Here is a 13860-nt window from a genome sequence, read left to right as displayed (position 1 = left end):
AAAATAAATGGATATTTTCATGTAGTTCCTTCAGTGTCATGATAGTAACTAATAGCCTTTTTTACTGTTCACGGGGAGATATACAGTAATTTCATTGTCAAAAATATCTGTGACTACACGGGTGTATTTTGATTAAGATCCAATAGGATGTAGCCGTAGGGTTTATTAGTTGCCTGATTGTATGCTGAAAGTAGAAATTTTGGGACACTGGGGTATATTTGTTTATTGAGGGTTATTAGCGAGCTAGAATCACGAACAACTCTGTAGATGATATTGTAGGTTCAGTTCAAAGCAAGTGTTCGCATACATTTGCTCTGATGAAAGAGATTGTGAAGAACCAGAGTAACGGAAATCTGTTCATGATGAGAGTGAACAGTGAACAGTTGCAGCATTTCCTGGGACCTTTGTTCAATAGATTCAGCCAGATCGTCAATAATTTTATCCGTATTTTTGCACACAATGTCCAGAAGAGTGAGTATGTCACTGGCCAAGTATAGTTTACAATAATCCCACCCATTTTTACACCCGCCCTTTTCCCAAACCCTCTTAGCGAATTCATAGTCGGTAGTGGTGCACTCACTCTCAGTAAGAGAATTGTAAAAAGCTTCAATGGGCGGTAATGACACCTCATCTAGCCTCGAGGTTGAGTTGTTATAATCATATGGATATATCCCCTTACACGTTAATAAATCATACATTTCATCATCCGGGAAGCGCTGTTTGAGGAGGGGGAATCTATCAAAATTGTCACTTTTCTGTAGCTGAATCAATGGACTTAAGGATTTGGGGAAGAAGCTGACCGAGTCTAAAAAACGGATTTTATTCAGGCACGTGTTACCCTTGTCAACTATTTTCCACATGAATTCTAGCAGCAGTAGCTTCTCCGATGATTTGGGTATGATATTATATGAAAAAGAACCATCTATCCATGCGTCATCAACAACCACACCCTTGGTAATGTGGGCCAACGCCGGTAGAACAAACTTTAAGTCATAATTGGAATTTTGTATAAAAACAGGTACGAAATATTGCTGTCTAACATTTAAATTGCACGACTGATGTGCTACCCCCCTCAAGTTGCTCCCACCCGGTATAATTTTCTGCCAAAAGTGATCATTGTTGATCCCCTTTTCCTTTTTCCTATGCCAAAAATCATCACCATATTCTACCGTACGACTCCAAAAAAGGTTACGATTTTTAATAGCCGTTCTGTCATCTAGTGATAGGAGTATAGAATAGTTTGTGCAACGAAGGCGAAAAATTGCACCGTTCGCTGTTTTGATTAGACTGACCAATGCCGAGCGCATTCAGTCTTCACCGTCGCCCAACATCTCAACTACATCCAGCACTTGCATGGTATTATTGGAATCTCGTTGCGCATGAGCGTAAGAGACCCCTATGGCTTCATGTATTTTAACACGATTTGGATTTGACGAATCGTACACGCCTGTGGGTCTCTCTTCGCAGTCGAGAGCGATCTTATTGCTTTGTAGGAGGGTGTTTTGGAAATTCTTAAAACGTAAGATGGCTCTATCTCCGCTTACCGTCTCCACAGCCTGGTATCTATGACGTTTACAGTGTGTCATGTGATTCTTTAAATTTAAATCAGTCCAAATCGGGACAGGCATGTTGGACAGCAATAATGTACACCCCCACATTTTTTACCCTCACTGTAAACCCTACTAATATAAGTAGTTGGATTAAAATGTCCAATTGAATCAGGCTCTGTGTGTGGCGTGTATAGAAGCCACACCCAATGTTCCACTGATTCAATTGAAGGAGCCCTCACTGGAAATAATACCCCCTTCTTATCGGAATGGTGACCCTCCTCAAATTCGGTTTCATACTGTAACACCGTGACACCAATCTTTAAATGTGCATTAGCCCGCTCGAAAATATCTATTCCTTTTAGTGTCACGGGAAATTGGACATTTAAACAATTAAAATCTACTTTTGGTAACTTTGAACCCTCCATCTCATTAAGTGCCATTTCAACCAACTTTTTATTCGATATTCATTCAAAGGGGTCAGCAGGTGCCAATTAAAAATGCATATTTGAAACACTGTAGCCTCGTATCGAAACAGATTCGTTATATCCCCCTACATCCCTCTAAATCTGAATGATATTTTAAAACTATAGCCCTCTCCCCACCCCACCTCTTAAAATAAAATCCTTTTTAAATCTACAAATATTAACGTTTAAACTTTCAATAAATAAAACCACCGACCCGCTACCCCCCTCGTTACAATTTTCCCACTTAGTTTGAATTCTATTAACCCAATCTAGAAAAATCTCCCCATAATTTGATAAATGCCGGCGAATCGCCAACATCTCTGTGTGCAAGTATTTCGAATAGAACTCGCTCGCATTTTCATTTAAAAAAATATTTTTAGTGCTATTGATGCTTTTAAACTGACCCCCACCCCCCCCACCCTCCTCGGTTTTTACTGAAGGGCTCGAATCTTGTTAGCATAAAAATTGGTAAATGCCAGGGGCTCTGGTATTATAACCCCTAACACTATAGAGTTAAAGGGGTAACCGAATTTGGCGCTGTAAACCTTTGTATGGTGCAAGGTAGAGTTGGTAAGAAAAAAATCTGGAAGTGGGGATACTTGTGATGTTGCTATATCATTATTACTACTAGCTGTATCATTAACAAGAATAGTGGGGTGGCATAGAATTGTCAATAGCACCACCCCCAGTCTGTTCAATTGCATTGGATGTTCGTGGCATGAAATCCTCTAAGCTAGTTAGTATATCTTCCAGTGTTTGGGGATAGTTGATCAAGCCTGCCTGTATTGTCCTGTGACGGAATTTCTTTATGAGGACCCGGTTTAGATGCACTAGTACTACTAACATCACCTAAATGCTCTCGCATAAATATGTTTGTCCATTTCGGGTCCTCCACCACGTCAGTATCACAATATAAATCGTCTAGGCTAGCCCTGTCCCTAAAACAATCATTTAGAAAACCCCTATACCAGTCCGTATTATCAAGAATTAGTTTAGGCTCATCTCTAAACTCCGTTGGTGGTGCGAGGATTGGTTCAGGTCCACTAAAAATGGATGCTTCATGACCTGATAGAGATGGCGCTGCTAATTCATTAATCTATAGAAAAAAGGGTTTATTTTCTATGTGAAATATACATTATTTTTATAAAGTTAAAAAACTATGTTCATTTTTCACCCCACCCTCAAAACTCAATTTCCCCCCTCCTAGCTTTATTTTAACTAAATACTTGCCTCCACCCCCTCCCCAGAAAGTTCAGAAAGATGCAACAGTCTATTTCTCCTGAAGCACTTCAAGTCAGATGTTTACGGGGATATTAAATAAGTACAATTTTTTACACCTCCCTCAGAACTTAATTGCCCCCCCTCCTAGCATTATTTTAACTAAATACTTGCCTCCACGCCACTGCCCAGAAAATTTAGAAAGAAGCAAAAGAGTGATTTCTTTGACAATAAAAAGATTACATTAAATCTAGATATCTCTGAGGGGAGCAGAGAAATTTAAAACAATGGTTGGGGGCGGGATTAATATTTTAATATCTCTGACAAACATTCTTACAGTGTTGAAAAAATGGTGAGAAGAAAAGGCTAAAAAAAAGTTGGAAAAAAATAGGTAGATATTTCTATAATCAGGTAGAAGGTAGAGGTAAAATGCTTACATTTCCAAATTCAGACTGCACTTGTGTGCTTGAAGCCCCTGGCAAAGCATGAAGGGGGGCGACCTCACAATCTTGAGTAGACGGGGATGAGGTATTATGAGAAGCCATCCACTCTCTTTTCAATTTTCTGCCAGGTTGCATAGACGTTTGCGCAGAGCTAACACTGGCGTGAGAGGCTCCGGGCATTAAAAGTTGAGTGGTCAATGGGTGGTCCAGAGCGGGTTTAATGGAACCGGCATATCTTATGATGGAAGGCCTTGCAGCTTGCATCGATGTGGCATCGTTCCCTCTTGCTCTCTTTTCAGGGGAGAGTAATTGTCGGAATCCTTCTTAAAAAAGAAGAAAAAATTTAGTATGGGAAAACGATTCCCCGTTTTTACAGAAGAAAAATTAGTACCCTCCGCCTCATTACCAGAATTTTTTCTAGAAAGCATTTATCACAAAGAAGCCTCTCCCCTCTTTTCAACAATGCAAACAGTAAAAATTTGCAAGAAATATATACTAGGCTTAGAAATCAAACGTTTTATTGCACGACTTGTGAAAAAATAAATCTTGACAACCAGTAATCCGTAATCTTAGGATAGAAATCAGTGTTTCTATTTTTTACCATTTAGAAAAAAAATTTAAATGCCCCAGTCTATAGGCTTTAAATAAGATAAAAAAAGATTGTTAACACACAGCTTGCAGGCCATAAAATTTGCAATCATAGTTAAAATGCTATTCATTTTACGCATAATAAAGCTATGTATCTTTTTTCTTAAACCCCTCCCCCCCCAGAATTTCCATGCGAAGAAACAGTTTGTTTTCACCTCACAACGAATGCGTTACAATTGATACATTGCCCCTTCCCCACCTCTCCCCATATAAACACTGAGTACTCAAAATGGCTAACAAATACTTTATGAAACTAACACCCACCCCCTCTTTGTATTTCAAAGGATTTACTGTCGCTAATTTGACCAAGAAAATATCTCTTTTTCAAGAAAACCTTTGCCGCTATCCATAAGCATGTGGCATTACTCATTTCTGATAACACGCATGCAAAGGTTGTTTCTGAAATCGTCCCTTTTTGTAACAGGATTAAACACAGATGGTTTTATCTAGACCGGAAAAGAAAGCACACTCTATTTTAATAATGGGAAAATGACATTTTTTGAACGAAAGAATTATTTGTAATGAATGAATTAAACTCGTAAACAAGGGGGGGGGGAGGGAAGATGGGATTTACGTAATGGAAAAAAGAGCGTATTTGACGCTTTCTATCGACTATAATCACCATATTGTAGAGTTTGTATTGTGGGGGGATGGGGATATGCCCTGAATTTAAACTGGACTCATATTATAAATCGATGTAGCCATAGCTTCCAAGTCAATAATATTAAATGCGCTATCCATGGTATGTTAGAACCTTATGAAAATTTAATCGTAAGGCATGAGCATTATATACAAAATCTTAAGGACGAATGAAAATCACTCCTTTTATTTGAATCCAATTACCAATCAAGTTATCGTAAATAGAATAACCTCCGCTGTCTTTGACTGGCCCTAAAAAATGGATGTTGCCTCCAAAACCAGTCTGGTTGTGTTATACAATCTCGACTATACTCTCAAAACGTGTTTGACCACTTTATAGGTTCGCTCGCTTTTTAAAATGTGCACGTGAAACTGTACTGTATATTCTTGTGAAATTCCTTGTGCAATTGATATATATAGCAATAACCAGTCTGGTTGTCTTATATAATCACGATTATAGTTCCAAAACGTGTTTGTTCACTTTCTAAGGTATGAAAGGTATGATCGCTATTTACAATATGCACGTTAAGCTTTACTGTAGATTCTTCTGCAATTTCAGGTATTTCTGAAATATATGGCAATAACTAGTCTGATGATCTTATACAATCTCCAACATAGTTCTATCATGTGTTTGTTCACGTTATAGGTAAAGGATTGATCATTTTTTGCAATGTGCACGTGAAACTGTACAGTATATTCTTATGCAACTCCATGTATAGTTGAAATATATAGATACATTACTACTCATATATGCATTGTTTTTACACAGCATATTTTTGTAATAAGAAGGAAGAGGGAAGGATCCAGGGGGAGGGGGCTGATGGGGACCTCCCTCCCTCAAAATTTTTTCTAGTGCCCTCGTTCCATGTTTTTTTATTCATTTTTTAAAATAAACTTGTCAGTTTGGTCAATTATTCGCGTCCTAGTAACATTGTACCCCCTCCCCCCCGATATTATGTTCTAGATCCACCCTTAAGAAGGGAGGATAGACAACTTAAGCACTAATAACAAAAGGTTAATCCACCAAATGAATAAAGGTGAAGGGGTACATTCAACCCTCCAAATTGATCAGAATACCTTTCATAGAATGCTGGAAAATTTGGCCTTAAAGGACAGTTGTGGTGGCTTCAGATACTCCACTCTCCACAGAAAAATTTATAATTGGTGCACAACTATACAAGACCAAATATAAATTAAGTAGGTGCTGAATGGATCAACTCAGTCAAATAAAGTTTGCAAACACTTGTCTATAGTAACCGATTTTTTTTTTTTTTATTTTTTTTTTTTACTATAACCACCCTTAGGGACGAATGCCCCAACAAAGACCGCAAAAGTTTTTAAAGCTGGAAGGGTACATACCACTACCAGTGGCTGTCCAATGGGTTTTAACTGAATAGTTATCTCGGAATTTTTACTCAATAGCATTTTAGCTTTATCCGAGCCACAATGTTTGTTTTGCGGCATAAAATGACAGAAATGGCACTTTGTGGAATGTCTTTCGTCATTTTATATGAAGAGTAGAACATTGAATTTCATTTAAATAAGCTGTCCCCAATATTCTACAATAACTGTTTCGATATGGTAACCCTGATAAAAAGAAAAGAAAGTAGAATAAACCAAGAAAATACAAAGCCTGGACCATTCTTCACGAGAAAAATGAGAAAATTTGGTGCCGAAGCAGGCTTGAAATAACAGGGTCTTTACACTTATTGGATTACGCACTTTTAGAATGTAATTTTCTCTTTCCCTAAAATTACACAAATGACTTAATGAATTATTTTAGGCTTAACAAGATGCGAAAAAACTGAAGCAGAATAAAAAATGAGGACATTTCCGACCAGTGAAAGAGCGAAATGCAATCCAAATATTTCGCCCGAGACCTCCGCTCACCCGTCCTCTGTGCAAAAACAGAAAAACCATAAAAGGTCATAAAAATCAACAAATAAAATAAATAAAAACAAACCATAAAAACAACCACTAAAATGAAAATAGACTCTTTTCATGTAAAGGTGAAAGGGTAACTCAATAAAATTCAATATTGAACGGCAATATTTGCACTGCATTTTTGCATTTTCACTGGCTGAAAATATCCTCATTTTTTATTCTGCTTGAGGTTTTTTTTCATCTCGTCAGGCTTAGCCAGTATGGTCTTCGAAATTGTTTAGGCTTAACGCATATTACATATTTATATTAAAATGAAGAAATATTTTTGTACATATATTTTTCAAGTTACCTTTTTTGGAATTCGATCATTATCAAAATGGGTCGCTCTTTGCTTACCGTTCACTACCGTGAAAAGTTTAAAAATTTGCCAGAAGGATTTTTGGATCATCAAAAATTTCAGTTTCTTAGCCTAGATGGTGGATAGCGGCCCCACCCAGCATCAATGAACAAATTTTGTTACCAATGACAGTTTTTCTGCCAAACATTTACTCAAGCTACATATTCGTCGATGGAATGATGTGTCCCAGTATTTAGGGATCAGAGGTTGGCAGACAAAGGTAAATACTATCTGGTTAGGTTAGGTCTAATTTTATCAATCAATCAATGAATTTATTAATACTAAAAAAAAAAACAATTACAAACTTAAAATTTATACACGCCCAATAAGCTCAGCTTGTAAAGGGCCAACAAAAAAAATAAGACACTATTATAAAGCACATAAAAAAAAAGAAAAAAGAAAAAAAAAAAAGAAAAAAAAATTGGATAAGAGACATTCATAAAAATAGGAGAATTAACAGGAAACTTCACAAATAACTGAAAAAAATATATATATAAACGAACAAGAGATTGGAAATTAGGATTAAAAAAAAAAAAAAAAAAAAAATTATAATAATCAGAGAAATATATTGAATGAAAAAAAAGACATATAAATGTGGATGGAATGCAAAAAAAAATAAGAAAAAGGGGGAAAATACTGTACTGGAAATACCCAGTGAGAAAGTGCCTTTGTAGAAAGAGATAGAGGGACATCTGGAGGGATGGATTTCCATAGTAAAATAGATTTATAAACAGGAGACCTGTGAGCTGCTGTCGATGAACGCTTAGGTAAAATGAACCTGCGATAAGAGCTAAGTAAAAAAGGAGAGTACCTACCTGAGCCTGACAGAAAGAAAAACTGCTACAGAGATGTTGGGAGTGTACCTAGAAAAGCAGACTATGCTAAATAGAGGTAACTTTTACCCAAAATACGATCCATCAGAACTATTCCGGTATCATTATAAAGCTCAGAGGAAGGGTAAAAACGAGGTAGAAGAAAAGTAGCCTTCACTGCCCTATTTTGGGTTCTTTGAAGTGAGCAGAGTAGAGATTTATTAGTACTACCCCAGACAGAACAGCAATAAGAAAGGTAAGGAAAAATAAAAGCATAACAAAGAGAAAGCATAACATCTGGGGGAAGAAATGAGTTAACCCTGTATAAGATTGAAGATTGGCGGAGGACAAGGGAACGGGTATGAGTTATGTGGGGTTTAAAAGAAAGAAAACAGTCAAGATACACACCAAGAAATTTCACTATAGTAGCTTGCGGTATAATATCATTCCCATAAGTCAGGATGGTTGGTTCCCTTGCGTCTCTCATACGATAAGGGGTTCTAAAGTGTACAATGGTACTTTTTTGGCTGTTGAGAGTCATACCTTTCGACAAGCACCAATCTTTTACTTGATCAAGAAGACCTTGAGCTAGGGAAATGGCAGATGGCAGGTCCACTGCAGCAATGAAAAAGTTACTGTCATCAGCAAAAAGAATAGGGTGCACAAGAGGAAGAAGACCATCAACAAGATCATTAATATAAATTAAAAACAAAAGTGGTCCAAGCACAGAGCCCTGTGGGACACCTTTCACAATAGGCAAGGAAGAGGAAGAAGTACCATTAACCGAAACATACTGAGGTCTCCCTGAGAGGTAAGACCTAAACCATTCAAGTGGGACTCCATGCACTCAAAATGAATATAATTTAGACGAAAGGACGGAGTGAACAACCGTATCAACTGCCTTTGAAAAGTCAAGAGATAGACCCAAAACATACAAACCTTTGTCAATATTGACGCGAACAGATTCTGTTGCATCTGCAAGTGAATGCAAAGTAAAAAAACAGCGACGAAAACCATACTGATGGTTAGTTATGAGAGAATTTCCTGCAGTCGTATTAGTACTAAATACAAATGAAGAGAGTCTACAATACACATCTTTTTCAACAACCTTAGAAATTACAGGAAGGAGAGAAATAGGTCTATAGTTTGAAATTAGAGATGAATCACCTTTTTTAAACAAAGGTACAACATTAGCAACCTTAAATAAAGGAGGAAAAACACCAGAAGAAAGAGAGAGGTTAGTTATGTGTGAGATGGGGTTAGAAACAAACTGACCAATTTTTTTAAGAACATTACAGCTCAAACCAAAACCATCAACTGAACGGCTACTTGAAAGCTGAGAAGTAATGTTAGAAATTTCGGTATCACTGCATGGAAAACGGAAAAATGACTTTTCTGCTAAGGGAAAACTACTTACTCTGCTGTAGGGTGGATTAGGAACTGAAGGAAGTGAGGTGAAATACGAATTGGAGGCGCTTGCTGAAGAATTTTTGTCCACGAAAGATCCATCAGCTTTCCTGTAGCGACAAGGGGGGGACTGTTTGAGTTTCTTGTGGGAAAGGCTTCATTAACAACAGTCCAAACTTTGCGTAAATACCCCTTACATTCATCAATTCGACGCGAAAAATATAGCTTTTTGGCTTCACGTACTGAAGAAGTAAGCACATTTTTATAAAGTTTATACTTCAAAAGATCATCCTGTCTCTTGCTTTTACATGCAGCCTTGAACAGAGACGCCTTCATATGTGTAGCATTGATCAGACCTCTAGACATCCATGGACATTTAGGTATGGAATTCCTTGGCCTCTTTCTAAGTGGAAAATGCTTATCCAACAGAGCTCCCATACGACACAAAAATAAATTCGTTGCACAATCAACATCATTAGTTCAAGAACACTAGACCAATCATTACTCTGAAGACTATGTATTAAATTGGAAATTTCTTTATCTGTGGAAGTTCTAAAAGAAGACTCACATCCACAGCAATCTCAGTTTGAGGCACAAAAAGTGAAATATAAATAGGGAAGTGATCAGAAAGATCAGTGAAAACAAGACCAGAAGTAAACATGAAATTCGAAGAATGAGAAATGAAAATATTGTCTATTAAAGTGGCAGAATTTCTAGTAGGGTCAACACAAGAAGTAAAAAAAATTGAAGGAAGTAGACCAGAAGAAGAAAGCACATCAAAGAGATGGTCACATTCATCACTTGATCCAATATTTAACATATTACAATTGAAATCTCCCAAAACACAAATACGTTTTTTAGAGAAAGACCCCACACAAGAAAGTTGATCAAGCAAATCACAGAACAAATGTGTTGGAAAAGGAGGGGGCTTATAAAACAAACAAACAGTGTCACATGCAAATTGGCTTTTCAGATCAATAACAAGAGAATAAACTGTCCTACTATTTGACACTACTGATGTAAACAAGGATACAAGGTCAGACCTTCTTCTAAACTCAATATCAGACTTTATAAATAAAGAAATACCTCCTGAGCACTTTATTACCATTCTGGGGATATGGACAGCAACATAACCATGCATATCATAAGCTGTTAAATTTTCACCATCAGATAACCATGTTTCTGTTAAACCTATTACATCAAAGGGCACGAATTATTAGAACACAAATGCGATTTCAGACTATTCCATTATCTCTTATCCCATGCACATTCAAACAAAATACGTTAAACTACTATTTGAAGAGAGTGGGGGTATAATTTTATCACAATAATCAATGGTAGTGTGATAATTACAGCTAGAATTAACCATAGATTCAAGGAGAGGGTCAAGCGTGTGAGTCTCTTGTTTACCAGCCCTAATTGGTTGATCAAATATAACCGAATTAAGAAAAGAAGAATTCAAAAGAAAAGAGAAATCACCCATAATCGTCACACATAATAAATGTACACATAGAAATATAAGTGGGATGGCACAAATTATCCAAAGTATTGGACCAAAGTATAATGTTACACCAGTTGCTATTACATGAGCTGCAAGTGTGCTGGACTGACGAAAAAATAATAGAAGTTAGGCTACATGAAGGTGAGAGGATCACAAAAAGCATAAAGAGATATCAGTAGAATGAAAGTAGAATCAAAGTATTGGCCCAATTTATAATGTGGGACCAGAAAATTATGTAAGCTGTAAGTATGCTGACATGAAAAAAAAAAAAAAATATAATAGTAGTCAGCCTACCTGAAGGAAGATTCAACAGAAAATATGCGTCTGTTATAGCTTTCAAGAGTTTTATCCACTAGATTACTAAGATCTAGGTCGAGGCCAGCATACACCTCCTGCTTGATTGCATCCAGCTTATCTGAAGAGATAGTGACATTATGTTGCATGAATGTCTGTTCCTCATTCATTTTAACCACTGCCTCATCTACCTGGGAAGAGATCTTAGCCAATATAAGGTCATCATGTAACCCTTTCACTGAAGATTTAAGGTTGTCAGGTTGTAGTGAGTCTGCTAGCATTTTATGTTTGATTTTTATGCTATTTATGTGGTTAGTGAGCATGAGTAGTTGCTCTGAAACAGATTTTCTTTTAGATATTATGGATATGTTTTTCTTTTAGATATTATGGACAGCGTTATCTGTAGCTCTTGGCGTGGAGGTTAAAGGAGAGATAATAAGAGGGTTGCCTTGCATCAAAAGACTTAATCAACTGTTCTGTCCAACTGCCGGGAATCGATACCCTACGTAAGTAGCTCATCCATACAGAGGAGGATCCAGGATTTTTTTTTTGGGGGGGGGGGGGTACAAAATAGCTTGATCCGATGAACTCGCTTTAGGAGCAAGTTTAATTAATTTAATCTTGCGTTAATTAAGTAAAGTACACTACTTTAGACTACGTTAGGGGGGCGCGCCTCTCCCCCCTGGATCCGCCACTGCATCCATATTGTGACTTGTATTACTCACTAGGGTAACTTATAACAAGACCTATCTGTATGCCATCTTAATATGCTGAGTCTTTGTCTTACCGACACACGTCATCTCATGTCAAGAACAGTCGTTCGAACAGTGCGAGATGGAAATTTGAGTGTTTGTTTTATCAAAGTTTCTTACACTAGCTGGCAAGCTTGAAAACGTGTCTTACACTAGCTTCAAAAAGTGGATATAATCCTCGAAAAATACCGATCTATTTGAACAAAGTTTAGCAACACAGACATTCAGGAAAGTACGCTGAATTTATTTTTGGAATAAATATGGATAGAAGTTGGCCGACAGGGACATTCAGAAACGTACGCGGGGTATATTTGTGGGAAAATAATTATGGATTTATTTGTAAAATAAGTACGGAAAGAAGTTGGCCGACAGGGACATTCAGGAACGTACGTGGGATTTATCTAATGGCAAGGAAGAGGAAAAAAAATCAAACAGGTGAAATTAACCAATATTGGACGAAATTAAAAAAAATGCAAAAATCTTGATGTTCCGAGACGGAAGGGAAGGGGATCGAAGTCGAAAACACCCCCTGTGTGCCTAATGAGAGAAATTGAACATTTAAAATATTTTAAATGAACTTATTTTAGTCAGTTATGTATCAAAGGATAAACTGTGAGGGGTTTCACCCCTCTCTTCAGATTGCTTTCTGTCATTAAAAACCTATATACAGTCAATTTCCGTGAAATTACTTTCATGTAAGTAAAGAATTTTACTTTCAGGGGAATTACTTCATTCATTCATTAAATGTCGAGCCTGGGAAGAATACGTCAATAATTTGTATTCCACATAAAAAAATAATTTGGGGATGTTATTCGATCTGTATAGCTTCTGTATAGAGATTAAATAAAAAAAAACAAGTTGTTTTTAACTGAAAGTAAGGAGCGGCATTAAAACTTAAAACGAGCAGAAATTATGCCGTATATGAAAGGGATTGTCCCCACCTCAACGCCCCGCTCTTTACGCTAAAGTTTGACTCTTTTTCCAAACTCTACTTTATAAGATAATAAAAAACTTTAGCGTAAAGAGCGGGGCGTAGAGGAGGGGGCAGCCCCTTTCATATACGGAACAATTTCTATTCGTTTTAAGTTTTAATGTCGCTCCTTACTTTCAGTTAGAAAAACTTGTTTTTTATTTAATTTCTGAAAGTTTTTGAATTAATGCAAGTTTTTAATTTGGCTCACCGTACATGAATAATTAAAACGAAATGCGCATATTAATTTTACTGTCTTAAAACTAATAATAACCCTACACTGATCAAGTTTGATTGTTGTTCTAGTTATTTAAGAATGACTTCTGAATCACAAAGGCTGTTTAATTAGAATAATAACCTCTTTTACAAGTTAAAAAGAAACTTTAGCGCAAGAGCGAGCTATTGAGGGGAGGCAACCCATCTCATATACGTAATATTTTCTGTTCGTTTCAAGTTTTAATATTGCTTCTTACTTACAATTGAAAAAAACTTATTTTTTATTTAATTGCTGGTCTTTTTTAGATAGTGTCGGAAAATCCAGCTCACCCTGCATGGAAAATTCCCTTCCCTCACGAGAAATTTCTCCATGGAAAAATTCTCCCACATAACTTAAATTAGCAATGTTTGCGGAACTAATTTTATAAGGCATAGTAACAAAAGAGCCAAAGAGCCAAAGAAACTATTTTTATGAAAATGAGAGTCACAAGTTGAGCAATTCTCAAATGACTGAAATGAATAAAGGGAAAGATCTTTAAATATATATACGTAATAATTTATGTTCGTTTTAAGTTTTAATGTTGCTCCTTACTTTCAGTTGGAAAAAAACTTGTTTTTCTCATTTAATAACAACCGAAGAGATAAAATATCTTTTGTTTATTACC

The 13860-nt window shown here is 36.6% G+C and overlaps 1 protein-coding gene across 1 annotated transcript in view; it reads left to right on the top strand.

The window, feature by feature from the left end:
* The window catches only part of LOC148945343 (protein spaetzle 3-like), a 98498-nt gene that overhangs the window by 64349 nt on the left and 20289 nt on the right, over nucleotides 1-13860 (top strand). The window contains exon 2 of the mRNA XM_089099171.1: nucleotides 11639-11763. Within this exon, the coding sequence (XP_088955297.1) occupies nucleotides 11639-11763 (125 nt within the window). The remainder of the gene's footprint in view (nucleotides 1-11638; nucleotides 11764-13860) is intronic.

The sequence above is a fragment of the Artemia sp. Qi Xiang Cuo genome, chromosome 13, assembly GCF_049724085.1.
Source record: "Artemia sp. Qi Xiang Cuo chromosome 13, ASM4972408v1, whole genome shotgun sequence".
In the NCBI taxonomy this organism is placed as follows: Eukaryota; Metazoa; Arthropoda; class Branchiopoda; order Anostraca; family Artemiidae; genus Artemia; species Artemia sp. Qi Xiang Cuo.
The sequence above is the reverse complement of the archived record's forward strand: the minus strand, read 5'-3'. Positions and strand labels throughout refer to the sequence as shown.